The 13,650-nt window shown below is 40.8% G+C and overlaps 1 protein-coding gene across 4 annotated transcripts in view; it reads right to left on the bottom strand.

Annotated features, from left to right (window-relative positions):
• The window catches only part of il16 (interleukin 16), a 44,234-nt gene that overhangs the window by 5,545 nt on the left and 25,039 nt on the right, over nucleotides 1-13,650 (bottom strand). For 3 of the 4 annotated variants that reach the window (XM_048183662.1, XM_048183663.1, XM_048183665.1), the window contains 8 exons: nucleotides 13,022-13,139; nucleotides 11,437-11,569; nucleotides 11,168-11,267; nucleotides 7,654-8,162; nucleotides 6,245-6,301; nucleotides 5,878-5,962; nucleotides 3,793-5,044; nucleotides 1,585-1,771 (listed from right to left, as the gene is read on the bottom strand). In XM_048183662.1, coding sequence (XP_048039619.1) covers nucleotides 1,585-1,771; nucleotides 3,793-5,044; nucleotides 5,878-5,962; nucleotides 6,245-6,301; nucleotides 7,654-8,162; nucleotides 11,168-11,267; nucleotides 11,437-11,569; nucleotides 13,022-13,139 — 2,441 coding nt within the window. The remainder of the gene's footprint in view (nucleotides 1-1,584; nucleotides 1,772-3,792; nucleotides 5,045-5,877; nucleotides 5,963-6,244; nucleotides 6,302-7,653; nucleotides 8,163-11,167; nucleotides 11,268-11,436; nucleotides 11,570-13,021; nucleotides 13,140-13,650) is intronic. The other variant, XM_048183664.1, reaches the window with a different exon arrangement.

The following is a 13,650-nucleotide window of genomic DNA, read 5'->3' as shown; positions in this document are numbered from 1 at the left end:
TTTTAGTACTCAAATGCATTTAGCATAGCAGTTATTCTAGAACATGCCTGCATTTCAAAACATGGGTTTATCGCTTTGTAAAGAACAGCTGCCTCATTGATGATTTCCAGGTGGGCTGGATCATGTTCCCACTCCATTACATCATGCAGTTTTGAGAGAGAGATTAAGATGTAGCCTTGAATAGCACAAAACAATCTCATGAATAATTATTTTGTCAAAATCTCATAAGCATCTGGCACCGTCTCAAATATGTCTAAATATGATTCATATGGCTGCTGAATATAAAGTGCCCTCAAAGCCTAAATTTAAGTCACACCTACTGAATTCATCCTGGGAACTGAGCCAAATATCCCAGAACTGGATCCAAATTCATGTACTGACGATGTTAGTCTAATTGCTGTTCTTCATCATTGACGACTCTTCTCTCACGGCGTTATGGGACAGTAAAGTGTCCATCGGATACACACGGAAGTATCGGGTAATCTGGGTATTTATATATTTTCTTACTGCTTTTTGCATATTGTTTAGTGGGGAAGTAGGCATATCTGAACAGGGTGCACAACAATCTTGTTTTACCTCTCATATTCTCAAGAACTAGCATTTGAATTGAATCATTGAGGGTTAATTTTAACAGTCCTGCTGTGTGAAACTTCTGTTTAGTTGGATCCAACATTTGTTTCCAATAGTATTTTGAACTTATTTACATAATACAAATTACATCAAGGGACTTGAAGGTCACATGCTAATTGTTAGATTTATACTATCTTGTGGCATGGCATGTTAAGCTCCCACAAAACTGGATTTTCTTAATAATCATTTTTCAAATTGTATTAAAACTGTTGTGCATGCAGTTTTTTATCACCTAATATCAGTTAAGAGACTGGAAGACTTTTATAAAATAATTTGTCACACCACAGGACCGTTTAAAACAAGTTAAAACAAAAAGCTTTGTCATTGGGACCGTAATCGAGTCCTAATACAGCTAATCACTCATCTTAGACAGCCTTTAGGATTGTTCCCTTATCTATATTGCCAACAGAAAAACTGGTATGCTTTCAAGAAATTTCTTGCAAAATATCAACACTTCCTCTTTTTCTGCATTTCGCTCCTACTGCACAACAGCACGTTATGTCATGTGGCATGTGAATTAGTGCATATCACCTGATTGTCATAGACAGTTTTGTCTGACTGCATACAGAAAATATGGCAGAGGAATATTGATCAGGGAAACAGTCATTAATGCAAAATAAGTGCAGCAAAATGCACACCAGAGGACATTGCAACATTGCCATGGTCAGGAAGTCACACTCTTGACCAAGAGTGACATGATTTAGCAATTTTTTTTTAACCCTGTTAGCAAGTGAGCTTCAGAATGTAGTAACACACAAAAAAAATCTCACTGATCTTTTAGAGCACTTTCAATATGCTGTTTCTTTATCGAGAACCAATTGTTCATCTGCCACACCTCTCATACATATTCAGGTTTGCAGAGCAGGATGTGGAAGTAATCAATGCCGGGCAACAGCCAATAGCATGTACTTTGTTGTATCGGTCCTATTATTATCAAACAAGAGCTAAACCCACCCTTAGCGTGTCTTCATCCAGATCCTTGACCTCCTGAATCATCCGCTGAATCTCCTGAGGCGGAAGGGCTGAGAGCATGGATTGGGCACAGACGGCTGAAGCTGAAGTGAGCGGTCGTTCGGGTTTCCATTCTTCTTTCTCGCACTCCTCCCCTCTCTCGATGGTACGCTCTCTCAGTTCGGCCAAGCTGTAGACCAGATATAAACTAGCGTGTTTAAAGGTGCCTTAGACCAGGGCAGCCAACCCTGCTCCTGAAGGACTGCCGTCCTGCAGAGTTTAGCTCCAACCATAATCAAACAGCCCTAAACCAGATGATAAAGGTGTTCAGGACTGACTTTGTGTTGAAACTGAAGTCTGTAGGAAAGTAGGGTTGGCTCAAACTCAGTTTGGGACAAGGCCGAGACTATGTTGATTCCAGAGACAACTTGCAGAGTTTGGCTCCAACCTTTTCCAACAACACACCTGCATGAAAGTTTCTAGTAGAGGACCCAAAGACCTTGGCTGCATCTGAAATCGCATACTCTCTGAGTAGGTACTTCTTTTGAATAAGTAATTACTTTACTTTGCGCTAATAAAGGATGTTATATTTTGTATGAATGTAATCCAGAATAGGTCTGGACGATATGACCTAAAATCAAAATCTTGATTAATTGAACATTTCAACTCGATAACGATTAATGAACGATTATTTTGTTTTGCTTTTTTGATTGTCTTTTTGCCCTCAGTTCACTGACAAGGTTTGTACATATGCTTGACTATTAAAGGTGGGATATTTATTTTTTCCTAATGAAAGTGCTCCAACATAACAGCTCACTTTCAGCAGTTATTTTACATTTCTTACAGATTTCTGCTCGTTGTAAATCAGATACAAACACCAGTACATATTTGAATGCATTAATGAGAGAGCGGTTGCATGTGTGAATTAGTCATACTGTCTTTCTATTAATTGTGAAGCTGTAGGTTGTAAGTAGTTACTTCAAAATTAGAAAAATATATGCTATAACTTTTAAGTTTCTAAGTTACTTTAGTGATACATCACAGCGTTGACAGCGAGTTTGTGATGTGCAAGCTCAATACAATGGCACACATCTGATGGTCTAAAATCGCTTGAACGTTCAAACTAGCAAGCCTTAAAACACGTACAATTGACGAACTTTCGTGAGGACGCTAGCGAGAGGGAACTCACTTCGGGGCTCACACGCTGTCTGTGTGTGTTGACTCAGCGTTTCAGTTCGCCTCCGTGCTGCTGACTGGACGGGGCGGAGTCACATGACTACACACGAGGTAGTATGTTTTTAAGGGGAAAGTATTAACAGGATAAAAAAACCTAAATGGGAAAATTACGCTGGTTAGAGGTTCTGAATTTCGGTTTCGATTACTTTCCGATTAATCGTCCAGCCCTAATCCAGAAGTACTATATTCACAATGTTGTCATTGTCATGTGACCAAACCAGCGTCAGTTGCACTGCCATTTACAAATCCTCCCGTGGCCTCATGGGATAGTAAAGTGTCCATCATATCTCGTCGGAAGTAGTAAGCCAAAAGTACCTGGATGAACCAGTATTTTATGAATACTACAAATTTGGACATAACTACTCTTTCCACATACTTTTTATCACCTACCTTATACAGTAGTAGGAAATCATGTGATTTCAGATGCTGCTATAGATTAGCTCAGTCAGGTGTGCTTAATTATAGTTGAAGCTAAACTCTGCAGGATTGGACACCCCTGTTTTACTGCCTTAGACTTCTTCGAACTGCAGGCTAATTTTAAGTTTCACTAGAACATGTTGCGGGCAATTTGCTAATATCTCACATTTATCTGCAGACTACTTTAGGTCAAATGTGCATGACAGGAAAGTGTTTTTTTTTTTTTTCTTACAGTGATAAGGACTAGTATGAGAGTTTACAAGACATTAGCATGAAAGGGTCTGTTGTTTGTGACTCAACTGAGCTGCATTTCCTCTTCATGTTTCATTTAAAACAGATGATTCAAAACTCTGCAATGCCTTTATCGTACAGCCAGTTCTCAACTTGAAAGAAGCTGACATCGTTGGCTGCGGTCCCTACAAGTGATCTTATCCTGTACCATCAGCCAACAAACACTACATCGAGTATAATTGTACCCCCTAAAGCTTTCATCTTCCAAGTGCATTTGTCCTACATTGTTTCCTGAGAGTCAGTAATATGCTTAGATTAGTTGCATACCTTACAGAGAAACCCCTCTCACTGTTTTCCAGTGCTGGTGAAGGTGGGGGCTTTTCGGTAGAGGAGTCTTCTTCTATTGGGTTTTGAAGAGGGGATCCGGGTGGGGCGCTCCAAGGGTTCCCAATCCGAACGCAAGGGGACTGCGGCAGGGACTGCATGGATCGCATCAGAGCATTGGACACCTGGTTGCTGAAAGACAAGATGATCCCCAGGCTCTCCCCTTCCAAGCCACTTGAGATGGGGGTATCTGAAGAGGGACTGAGGGGTAGACTTCGGGTCCTCACGCTCACTGCGTGAGTTCCAGCACCTTCTGTTTTTTCTGAAAGACCCTCTTTCGAGCTGCTAGATCTTCTTGGGACATGGCTTGAAGGGGGCGAATCCTCTTGAGAAGGTAGGGGTTCTTGCTCATCCACAGCAGCAGGTAGAGGCTCTTGCTCATCCTCAGCAGCAGGCTCTTTTGAGTCCAGGGCAGGTTCCTCAACAGGGATTGGCTTACAGGGCTCTGAATCATTAAAAGTTGATTGTTTTTCTTCCTCTGCAGGATGGGGCTCTGAAATGATATCTGAACTGAGGGAAGCTGATTGCTCTTCTTCTTCTTCTTCTGGATGCTGGGTGGTGGCTGAAACTGTTGGCGTAGACTGACAGTTATCATTATTGTGTAAGTTGCTTGAGTTAACTTTGGTTCTCTCTGTATTGCTGTAGTCTGCAGATGAGCTTTTAGCTGTCTTCTCCATTGGAGGAAGAGATGCCGTTGGGGCCAGTCGCCTGTTTGGCCTTTCAGCTCCATCTGTACTTGAGAAAGTCTCAAATGAGCTGATCTTCTGCCTGATTGACAAATTGGCTCCTGATGAAGCAGACCTTAGACTACTCCCAAAGGTCCTGCTGGTATCATGGCTCCTGTTATCCTGGTGCTTCAAAGCCCCTGTTATCGGTTTCCCAGACTTAATGCTCTTCAGGCTTTGACGTACCCATGCAGATTTTGGAGCCACCGGGGGCCCTTTTTTAACATTGGGAGGTTGCTCACATTTGGAGTCTGAGGTGATGTTTGTGGTTTCAGAGGCTGTGCTGTTAACTTCAGCATCTCCATTATGGTCACTCATGTTTTTGGAGCAGAATGACTGGTTCTCTGGACTTTCGGTCAGTTTTACCCAGGGGTCAAGCGGTTGATCTCTCGTACTGACCTCCAAACGAGCCTGACGTCTCAGACCGACACGTTTACTCGGACTACACACTTGAGATGGGGACACTGGACCTGTAACATAATAGTTTTCACATGTATTTCCCTTTACTGAGCTGCTGAACAGAGAAGTGCAAAGTGAGAACAAACTCACGTGCTGACACAGATCCAATAATTGTCACAATATTTACTCTATTTTAATTTGAAATCAGAACAGCTATAATATACATTAAAAAACATGCTACTTTTAAAATGCCACTTTGAAATAAAATATTGTTAATAGGATACTGAAATTTGAAACAGCTGAATCAGGAAATAATACAAAAAAATGTATCTGCATACGTTTCTTGAATATCAGATATCAGAATAATACAAAGTAAATGTTTATATGTGACCCTGGACCACAAAACCAATTTTTGAAATCGAGATTTATACATCATCTGAAAGCTAAATAAATAATTCCATATTAATTCAATTGATGTATAGTTTGTTAGGATAGGACAGTATTTGGCTGAGATACAACTATTTGAAAATCTGGAATCTGAGGGTGCAAAAAAATCCAAATACTGCGAAAATCGCCTTTTAAAGTTGTCCAAATGAAGTCCTTAGCAACGCATATTACTTACAAAAATAATTTTTTTATATATTTACAGTAGGAAATTTACAAAGTATCTTCATGGAACATGATCTTTACTTAATATTCTAATGATTTTTGGCATAAAAGAAAAATCGATAATTTTGACCCACACATTGTGTATTGTTGGCAATTGCTACAAAAATGCCCGTGTGACTCATGACTGATTTTGTGGTCCAGGGTCACATATTTAAGTTATGCAACCTACATGACATATTGCTATTTTTTAAATTGAATTATTAACCAGTAGTAGATGTATTTCTGATTAACATACCTTTGTGCTGTCTGTCCCCTCTTAGTGTTGGTTCAGAGATACAGGCAGATGCTTTAGTTCCGACTTCTGCGTGTTCAACCACTTCCTGTCACAAAAACAGGAAATGGCTGGCTAAGTTTTAATCTTACAAAAAATGTGAAAAGGTGTAGAAATGCATTCAGTATCATTTCATCATGCATCACTGTTGCAAACAGAAACACAGGCATATACACACACAAGAGCCATGCCCCATGCCAAACACTCAAGCATTTCAAATCCTGTGACAAAAAGATTTAGTATGAAGTGCACACAAATTCATATTCAAAGAATTGTCACCAAACACTGACATGAACACATCCAAAAAGAGGTAGCATGAATTTCTACGTACATTCTTAAACAGAAGCCTTGAGATCTTTCTCAAAGCCCTGTATAGACTGCAGAAAAACTAGATGCATGAGGAGAGACAATTAAAGACTGTGTGAGTAAAATAGATAGAAAATATATAGGTCTATATTTGTGAAGGAAATATATATTTATATAAAGGATACACATTTCTAAAATTGATGTAAGTGCATATTTTACAATAGATGCTGCAACTGGTCTCCATTTGTCAAATTTTTCCTTACTTTTAATCAACATTTCACGAGTTCATTTTAATGATCCTCTGATGTGACAAATGATGGTGTGTGAATATTCAGTGTAGTCTGACCAGCTGAATACTGCATGTTTTAAATGGTTAATCCCCTGTTATGGTACATGTTTGTTTGTAGAATAAATTAACTAAGATAATGAAATAATGCATTTCCACAGTGGCTTTGATAACTGATAATGTAACACTGATGACTACTGGGTGCACCTTTAAGAGCTTTAAAACGTCTTATTTACTTCCTGTTAGGGTCCTGTTTAGCCAATGTTTCGAGTAGCCACAAGAGATGCCCATTTAAAAATTCATGCACTGTACAGAATCACAATAACTGGTGACAAAATAGTAGTAGTTATTTATTTATTTATTTATTTATTTTTTACTTTGGTATATATATATATATATATATATATATATATATAGAGAGAGAGAGAGAGAGAGAGAGAGAGAGAGAGATGTTACTATTACTAATTTATTTAATTTGTACTTTTAATTTGTATTTGAGTTCTTGTTAATTTTGACACATTTCTGTTTTTCACAGATCATGATGAGGATAGTCACACAGTCTGACATTTCCTCATTTTATAGGAAATTGCTTAAATTAAAACACGTTATGTTTATGTATATTTTTCTATTTGTTGTCCAGACTCGACAGTCAGATGCAATCAAAAATCCAGTCAAAAAATATAAGGGAAAAAAAAAAAAGATAGATATAACGGTCTTTTTCCCTTTGAGGGCCATAACATTACAGCTGTCCACATGCACAATGATGGTGCAAGATTTTCTAATGCAAGACTTGTGAAGAATTTGACAATAAGGCGTGGGTTGCAGTTAAACCAATCATGTCTTGACTTACAATACTCAACTACCATTTATGGGCAATGCAACAGTCTCACAGTGAAAACCGCCTACTTTGTGAACAGTCTCTTTGACAGAGAGCAAAATATCAGCAGTTCTATATCAATCCATTGCGTAGATTTAAATCCTGTGTGTAAGTGATTTATTGTGCATAACCTCACTGACATGATATTAATTGATATGAAACCCTATACAAGGAAGAGAAAACAAAGAAATAAACATTTTAACTGACCAAAAAAGTTTTTGCTCTATAAAAAACAATGCATTTCATAAATGTGTACAGTATATAGCCATACCTGGCAATTGCTTTGAGACGGCAGCAAATCTTCCTCTTTTACTGGTGAACCTCGACTAGATCCGCTCGAATCAGTTAGCACTTCCTGACTGGTGACTTCCTGTCGTCTGCAGTACCTCCGTGGCTGGTTTGTTGGTCCTGGCGCAGAATTTCTCACGCCACCTGTATGCGCATCTAATGTCTGCTGTCCAGTGAAGTTTACAGGACATTTATAGGGAATGTTATATTCGTCATCCGTGAACGAGGCTGGAGAAAGTGTGTTATGAAGTGAAGTTTCACTGTTGGTTGTTAAAGAGACATCCATGCTCTGTACTCTGGTGACATGCTCCGGCTGTAGGAAGGATTGAGTGGTGACGCTGGCTGGGATACAGCGCTGGCTGTAGGCGCCCTCACTGCATGATCGGATCATGGGTTTCTGGGCTCGTCTACAGGTCAGCTGACTCGTGCTCCTGTCCAGACAGCGGATACATTTCTGTCTGCTGTGGGAACAGGGTTCTGATCTCCTCAGACCTGAGATCAGATACAGACATGTCTAAAACAACTGCCTATCTTAACTGTAAAAGAATCACAATGTACAAATTGTAGCAGACATGCATGTATGAGGTACACAAACGGCACTTTGTTTTCACTAAATCTGACTGAATCCAGGCACAACCATCTCTTAAAGGTGCAGTAGGTGATTTCTGAGAAACACTGTTGATATTTGAAATCAACCCAAACAAACACACCCCTCCTTTCATTACTCCGCCCCCAAAATGCATGAGCACACAATGCAAGAGTGGACGTCTCATCAAAGCTGAGGCGAAGCAAAATAATGCTTCACGAAAAATAAAGTGAAGGTGATGAAAAAAATCTCACTCTCTCTCCTCCCTATCATGAGTGGACACGCCCCTACTGCTGATTGGTTCACTCTCTCTCCTCCCTATCATGAGTGGACATGCCCCTACTGCTGATTGGTTCACTCTCTCTCCTCCCCCATCATGAGTGGACACGCCCCTACTGCTAAATGGTTCACTCTCTCCTCCCCCATCATGAGTGGATACGCCCCTACATCATGAGTGGACACGCCCCTACTGCTGATTGGTTCACTCTCTCTCCTCCCCATCATGAGTGGACACACCCCTACTGCTGATTGGTTCACTCTCTCTCCTCCCCATCATGAGTGGACACGCCCCCTATTGCTGATTGGCTCATTCTCTCTCCTCCCCTATCATGAGTGGACACGCCCCTACTGCTGATTGGCTCACTCTCCTCCCCTATCATGAGTGGACACGCCCCTACTGCTGATTGGCTCACTCTCCTCCCCTATCATGAGTGGACACGCCCCTACTGCTGATTGGTTCACTCTCTCCTCCCCATCATGAGTGGACATGCCCCTACTGAGTGGACACACCCCTACATCATGAGTGGACACACCCCTACTGCTGATTGGTTCACTCTCTCTCCTCCCCCATCATGAGTGGACACGCCCCTACTGCTAAATGGTTCACTCTCTCTCCTCCCCATCATGAGTGGACACGCCCCTACTGCTGATTGGTTCACTCTCTCTCCTCCCCATCATGAGTGGACACGCCCCCTATTGCTGATTGGCTCATTCTCTTTCCTTCCCTATCATGAGTAGACATGCCTTCTACAGCTGATTAGCTCATTCTCTCTCCTCCCCTATCATGAGTGGACACGCCCCTACTGCTGATTGGCTCACTCTCCTCCCCTATCATGAGTGGACACACCCCTACTGCTGATTGGTTCACTCTCCTCCCCCATCATGAGTGGACACGCCCCTACTGCTGATTGGTTCACTCTCTCCTCCCCATCATGAGTGGACATGCCCCTACTGAGTGGACACGCCCCTACATCATGAGTGGACACGCCCCTACTGCTGATTGGTTCTCTCTCTCTCTCCTCCCCCATCATGAGTGGACACGCCCCTACTGCTAAATGGTTCACTCTCTCCTCTCCCATCATGAGTGGGCATGCCCCTACTGCTGATTGGTTCACTCTGTCTCCTCCCCTATCATGAGTGGACACGCCCCTACTGCTGATTGGTTCACTCTCTCTCCTCCACCATCATGAGTGGACATGCCCTTACTGCTAACTGGCTCACTCTCTCTCCTCCCCCATCATGAGTGGACACGCCCCTACTGCTGATTGGCTCACTCTCTCTCCTCCCCCATCATGAGTGGACACGCCCCTACTGCTGATTGGCTCACTCTCTCTCCTCCCCCATCATGAGTGGACATGCCCTTACTGCTAACTGGCTCACTCTCTCTCCTGCCTCATTATGAGTGGATACGCCCCTACATCATGAGTGGGCATGCCCCTACTGCTGATTGGTTCACTCTGTCTCCTCCCCATCATGAGTGGACACGCCCCCATCACTCTCTCCTCCCCCATCATGAGTGGACACGCCCCTACTGCTGATTGGTTCACTCTCTCTCCTCCCCCATCATGAGTGGACACGCCCCCTACAGCTGATTGGCTCACTCTCTCTCTCTCCTCCCCCATCATGAGTGGGCACACCCTCTACTGCTGATTGGCTACAAGTGTGTTGTGGTGCTCGGTAAAGAAATAGTTCACCCAAAAATAAAAAATATCCCATGATTTACTCACCCTCAAGTCATCCTAGGTGTATATGACTATATTCTTTCAGACAAACACAATCAGAGTTATATTAAAAATATTCTGGCTCTTCCAAGCTTTATAATGGGAGTGAATGGGGGTCGAGATTTTAAAGCTCCAAAAGTGCATCCATTCATAATAAAAGTAATCCATACGACTCCTTAAATAAAGTCCTTCTGAAGTGAAGCGATGCAGGTGTCGTGTAAGTTCCGGTGAGAAGTGCCAAACTCTGAAGCACAGAGAATAGAGCAAAACAAAATGGCGGTTATGATTTCAAAGTCTAAAATGAGAAGTTTAAAAGAAAAATGTTGAAGGATTTCAATATAAGAGAAGAGGAGCATACATCAAGTCAGAGGTCACTCTTCCGCCGGATGTTGATTTGCGTACAGCCGTTGCTGGAAGCCAGTTATTATAGTTTATAAAGTTTTAAATAGGGATATTTTTCTTACAAAAACCCATCGCTTCACTTCAGAAGGCATTTATTAACCCCCTGGAGTAGTATGGATTACTTTTATGATGGATGGATGCGCTTTTTTCACTCCCATTATAAAGCTTGGATGAGCCAGAATATTTTTTAAAACAACTCAGATTGTCTTTGGCTGAAAGAAGAAAGTCATATAGACCTAGGATTTTTGGGTGAACTATCCCTTTAAATGCATTACCATTTGTAAGTAATTGTGATCCTCCTAGTATTAATTAAATTTCACAATGATCCATTTTAACCTACTCACAGTAACTTTTAATGCCATTAATAAAAGAAGTTGTTAATGTGGTAACCCCGAAGTAACTACGTTCTGTACAGAGCCACAGTTACAGTTGCAATTATGCTGTAAAATCACTTACACACTGTAGTTGCAGGATGTGTGAAATAGGCAAACAAAAGATCAGTAACTCACTGCTGTTACACCCGTCCATACTCCACTGACTCCGGTCTCTCCTCAGTCTGCTGTGCTCCACCGCCTGAGCGATCGCCTCATTGAGCTGCTGCTCAGAAACCTTGATGCACACAGAGAAACACGTGCAATTTAAAGCATTTATATACTCTGATTTCTAACTTACGAACACAAATGTGAAGGTTTGACTGCTCACAGCCATAATGAAGTGTAAATTGTCTTAGCACATGACGCTCTCTTATGTTATACTCCTGAAGGGAAAGTAGACCTACTTTTGGGTCAGGGTGTCGACTGATGATGATCTGAACCGGGCCCGGGCTGCACTGACTCAGAACCGTGTACACATCGTTCAGTGTCATGTTGCAAACCACCGTGTCATTGATCTCCATGATCTCATCGCCACATCTGAAAAACATTCACATACTACTTACTAACAACCCAGCAACTACACATTACAACAATTCACAGTGCCGAGGTTTGGTTAGTTTTAAAAACGTTCTAGAAACCACACTTATGAAAATAAAATAATGTTGCCATTTATGCACTATATCATTTGGTTTACCAAAAATAATCAGTACCCAACTGCAACTTTGAGAAAAGTTACTTTTTTATCATCTTAATCTTAAGTAAAACATTGTGAAAACATGCCTACCCTTTACGTAGTCTCAAAATGTCAAATTAACTTATGTTTGCTATGTAAAAAAAACAGACCACACTCAAAATGCTCTAAAGTGACACAGTTCTTGAACATTTTGTCACAACTATAATTTCCTTTACACTTTTATGTGAGTACAGTGGTTCAATATTAATATTATAAAGCGACGAGAATATTTTTGGAGCACCAAAAAAAACAAAAAAACGACTTATTTAGTGATGGCCGATTTCAAAACACTGCTTCAGGAAGCTTAGGAGCACAAATGAATCAGTGTGTCGAATCTGCTGTTCGGAGCGCCAAAGTCATGTGATTTCAGCCGTTGGCGGTTTGACACGCGATCTGAATCATGATTCGACACACTGATTCATTTGTGCTCCGATGCTTCATGAAGCAGTGCTTTGAAATCGGCCATCACTATATAAGTCGTTATTTTGGTTTTTTTGGCGCTCCAAAAATGTTCTCGTCGCTTTATAATATTAATATTGAACCACTGTACTCACATGAACTGATTTAAATATGTTTTTAGTACCTTTATGGATCTTGAGAGAGAAAATGTCATTGCTGGCTATGGAGGTCTCACTGAGCCATCGGATTTCAATAAAGATATCTTAATTTGTGTTCTGAAGATTAACGAAGGTCTTACGGGTGTGGAACGGCATGAGGGTGAGTAATAAATGACAGAATTTTCATTTTTGGGTGAACTAACCCTTTAACTGAAGTAAACTAAGATTGTTCTAATTTTTTTTATATTTTGTGAATGGAGAAGATTGGTAACACTTTAGTTTTGGGTCCAATTCTCACTTTTAACTAGTTGCTTATTAGCATGCAAAACTTATTAAGCACATATTAATGCCTTATTCTGCATGACCATATTCTACATCCCTAAATTCAACCCAATACCTAAACTCAACTACCTTACTAACTATAATAAGCAGTAATTAGGAGTTTATTGACGGGAAAAGTTGTAGTTAATAGTGAATATGTGTTTCCTATGCTGAAGTGTTACCAGAAGATTATTTGAAAGGAAGCATAAAAATGTATGTAAATAATATAATAATATTTAAGTACAGGTGAGGTGGAATTTTATATAGACTATGAAAATGTACAGTATATTCAGATTGGCTAATTAATTATGAAGAAATGTAAAAAAAAGAAAACATCTCATATTTATGTCTACTGTTAAAGATGTGTCAGATTCACACCTTAATCGTCCGTCCATGTGTGCCACTGATCCCGGTGACAGCGTGTGAATGTAGATTCCCGGGCAGCCGCCAGCTGAAGGAACACAGCACAAGCCAATGCCCAGACCTACACCAAACTCTGGACAGATGCAGAAAATACACATTTAGAATAGTGACACATTCAGTCATCATAATCAATTGCAATAAGATGCGATTTTAGAGATGGGATTTGAGACATGGTGGCTAACTGAAAGGTTTGTTCTTTAAAGGGGACTTATAATGCCCTAAATATCGCTCGAATAGAAACGCTCCTTTTTTACCAATCAAGCCTGTCAGGGTCTGCTTGCAGGTTAAGCTAATGAGACTCTAAATAGTGTTCAGTGCTCGTCTGTGCAGCCAATGACAGAACAGAACTTTTTCCATGATTTTAGAGCTGGTTCACCATTGTCACTTGTGAAAACAAAATGTTGCCGCCGTGGGTTGAAACGTGCAGATTAAGGGGCGGTAATATTATAATAAGATCCTCTTCCTACGTCACAAGGGGAGCGAAATCTGAACGGCCTGTATTTTCACATGCTTGCAGAGAAAGATTTGCCAAAACAAAGTTACTGGATTGTTCTTTTTCACATTTTCTGGGTTGGTACATGCAC

Source organism: Megalobrama amblycephala, linkage group LG3 (genome assembly GCF_018812025.1).
Source record: "Megalobrama amblycephala isolate DHTTF-2021 linkage group LG3, ASM1881202v1, whole genome shotgun sequence".
Taxonomy (NCBI): domain Eukaryota; kingdom Metazoa; phylum Chordata; class Actinopteri; order Cypriniformes; family Xenocyprididae; genus Megalobrama; species Megalobrama amblycephala.
This window is presented reverse-complemented; position numbering and strand designations above follow the sequence as displayed.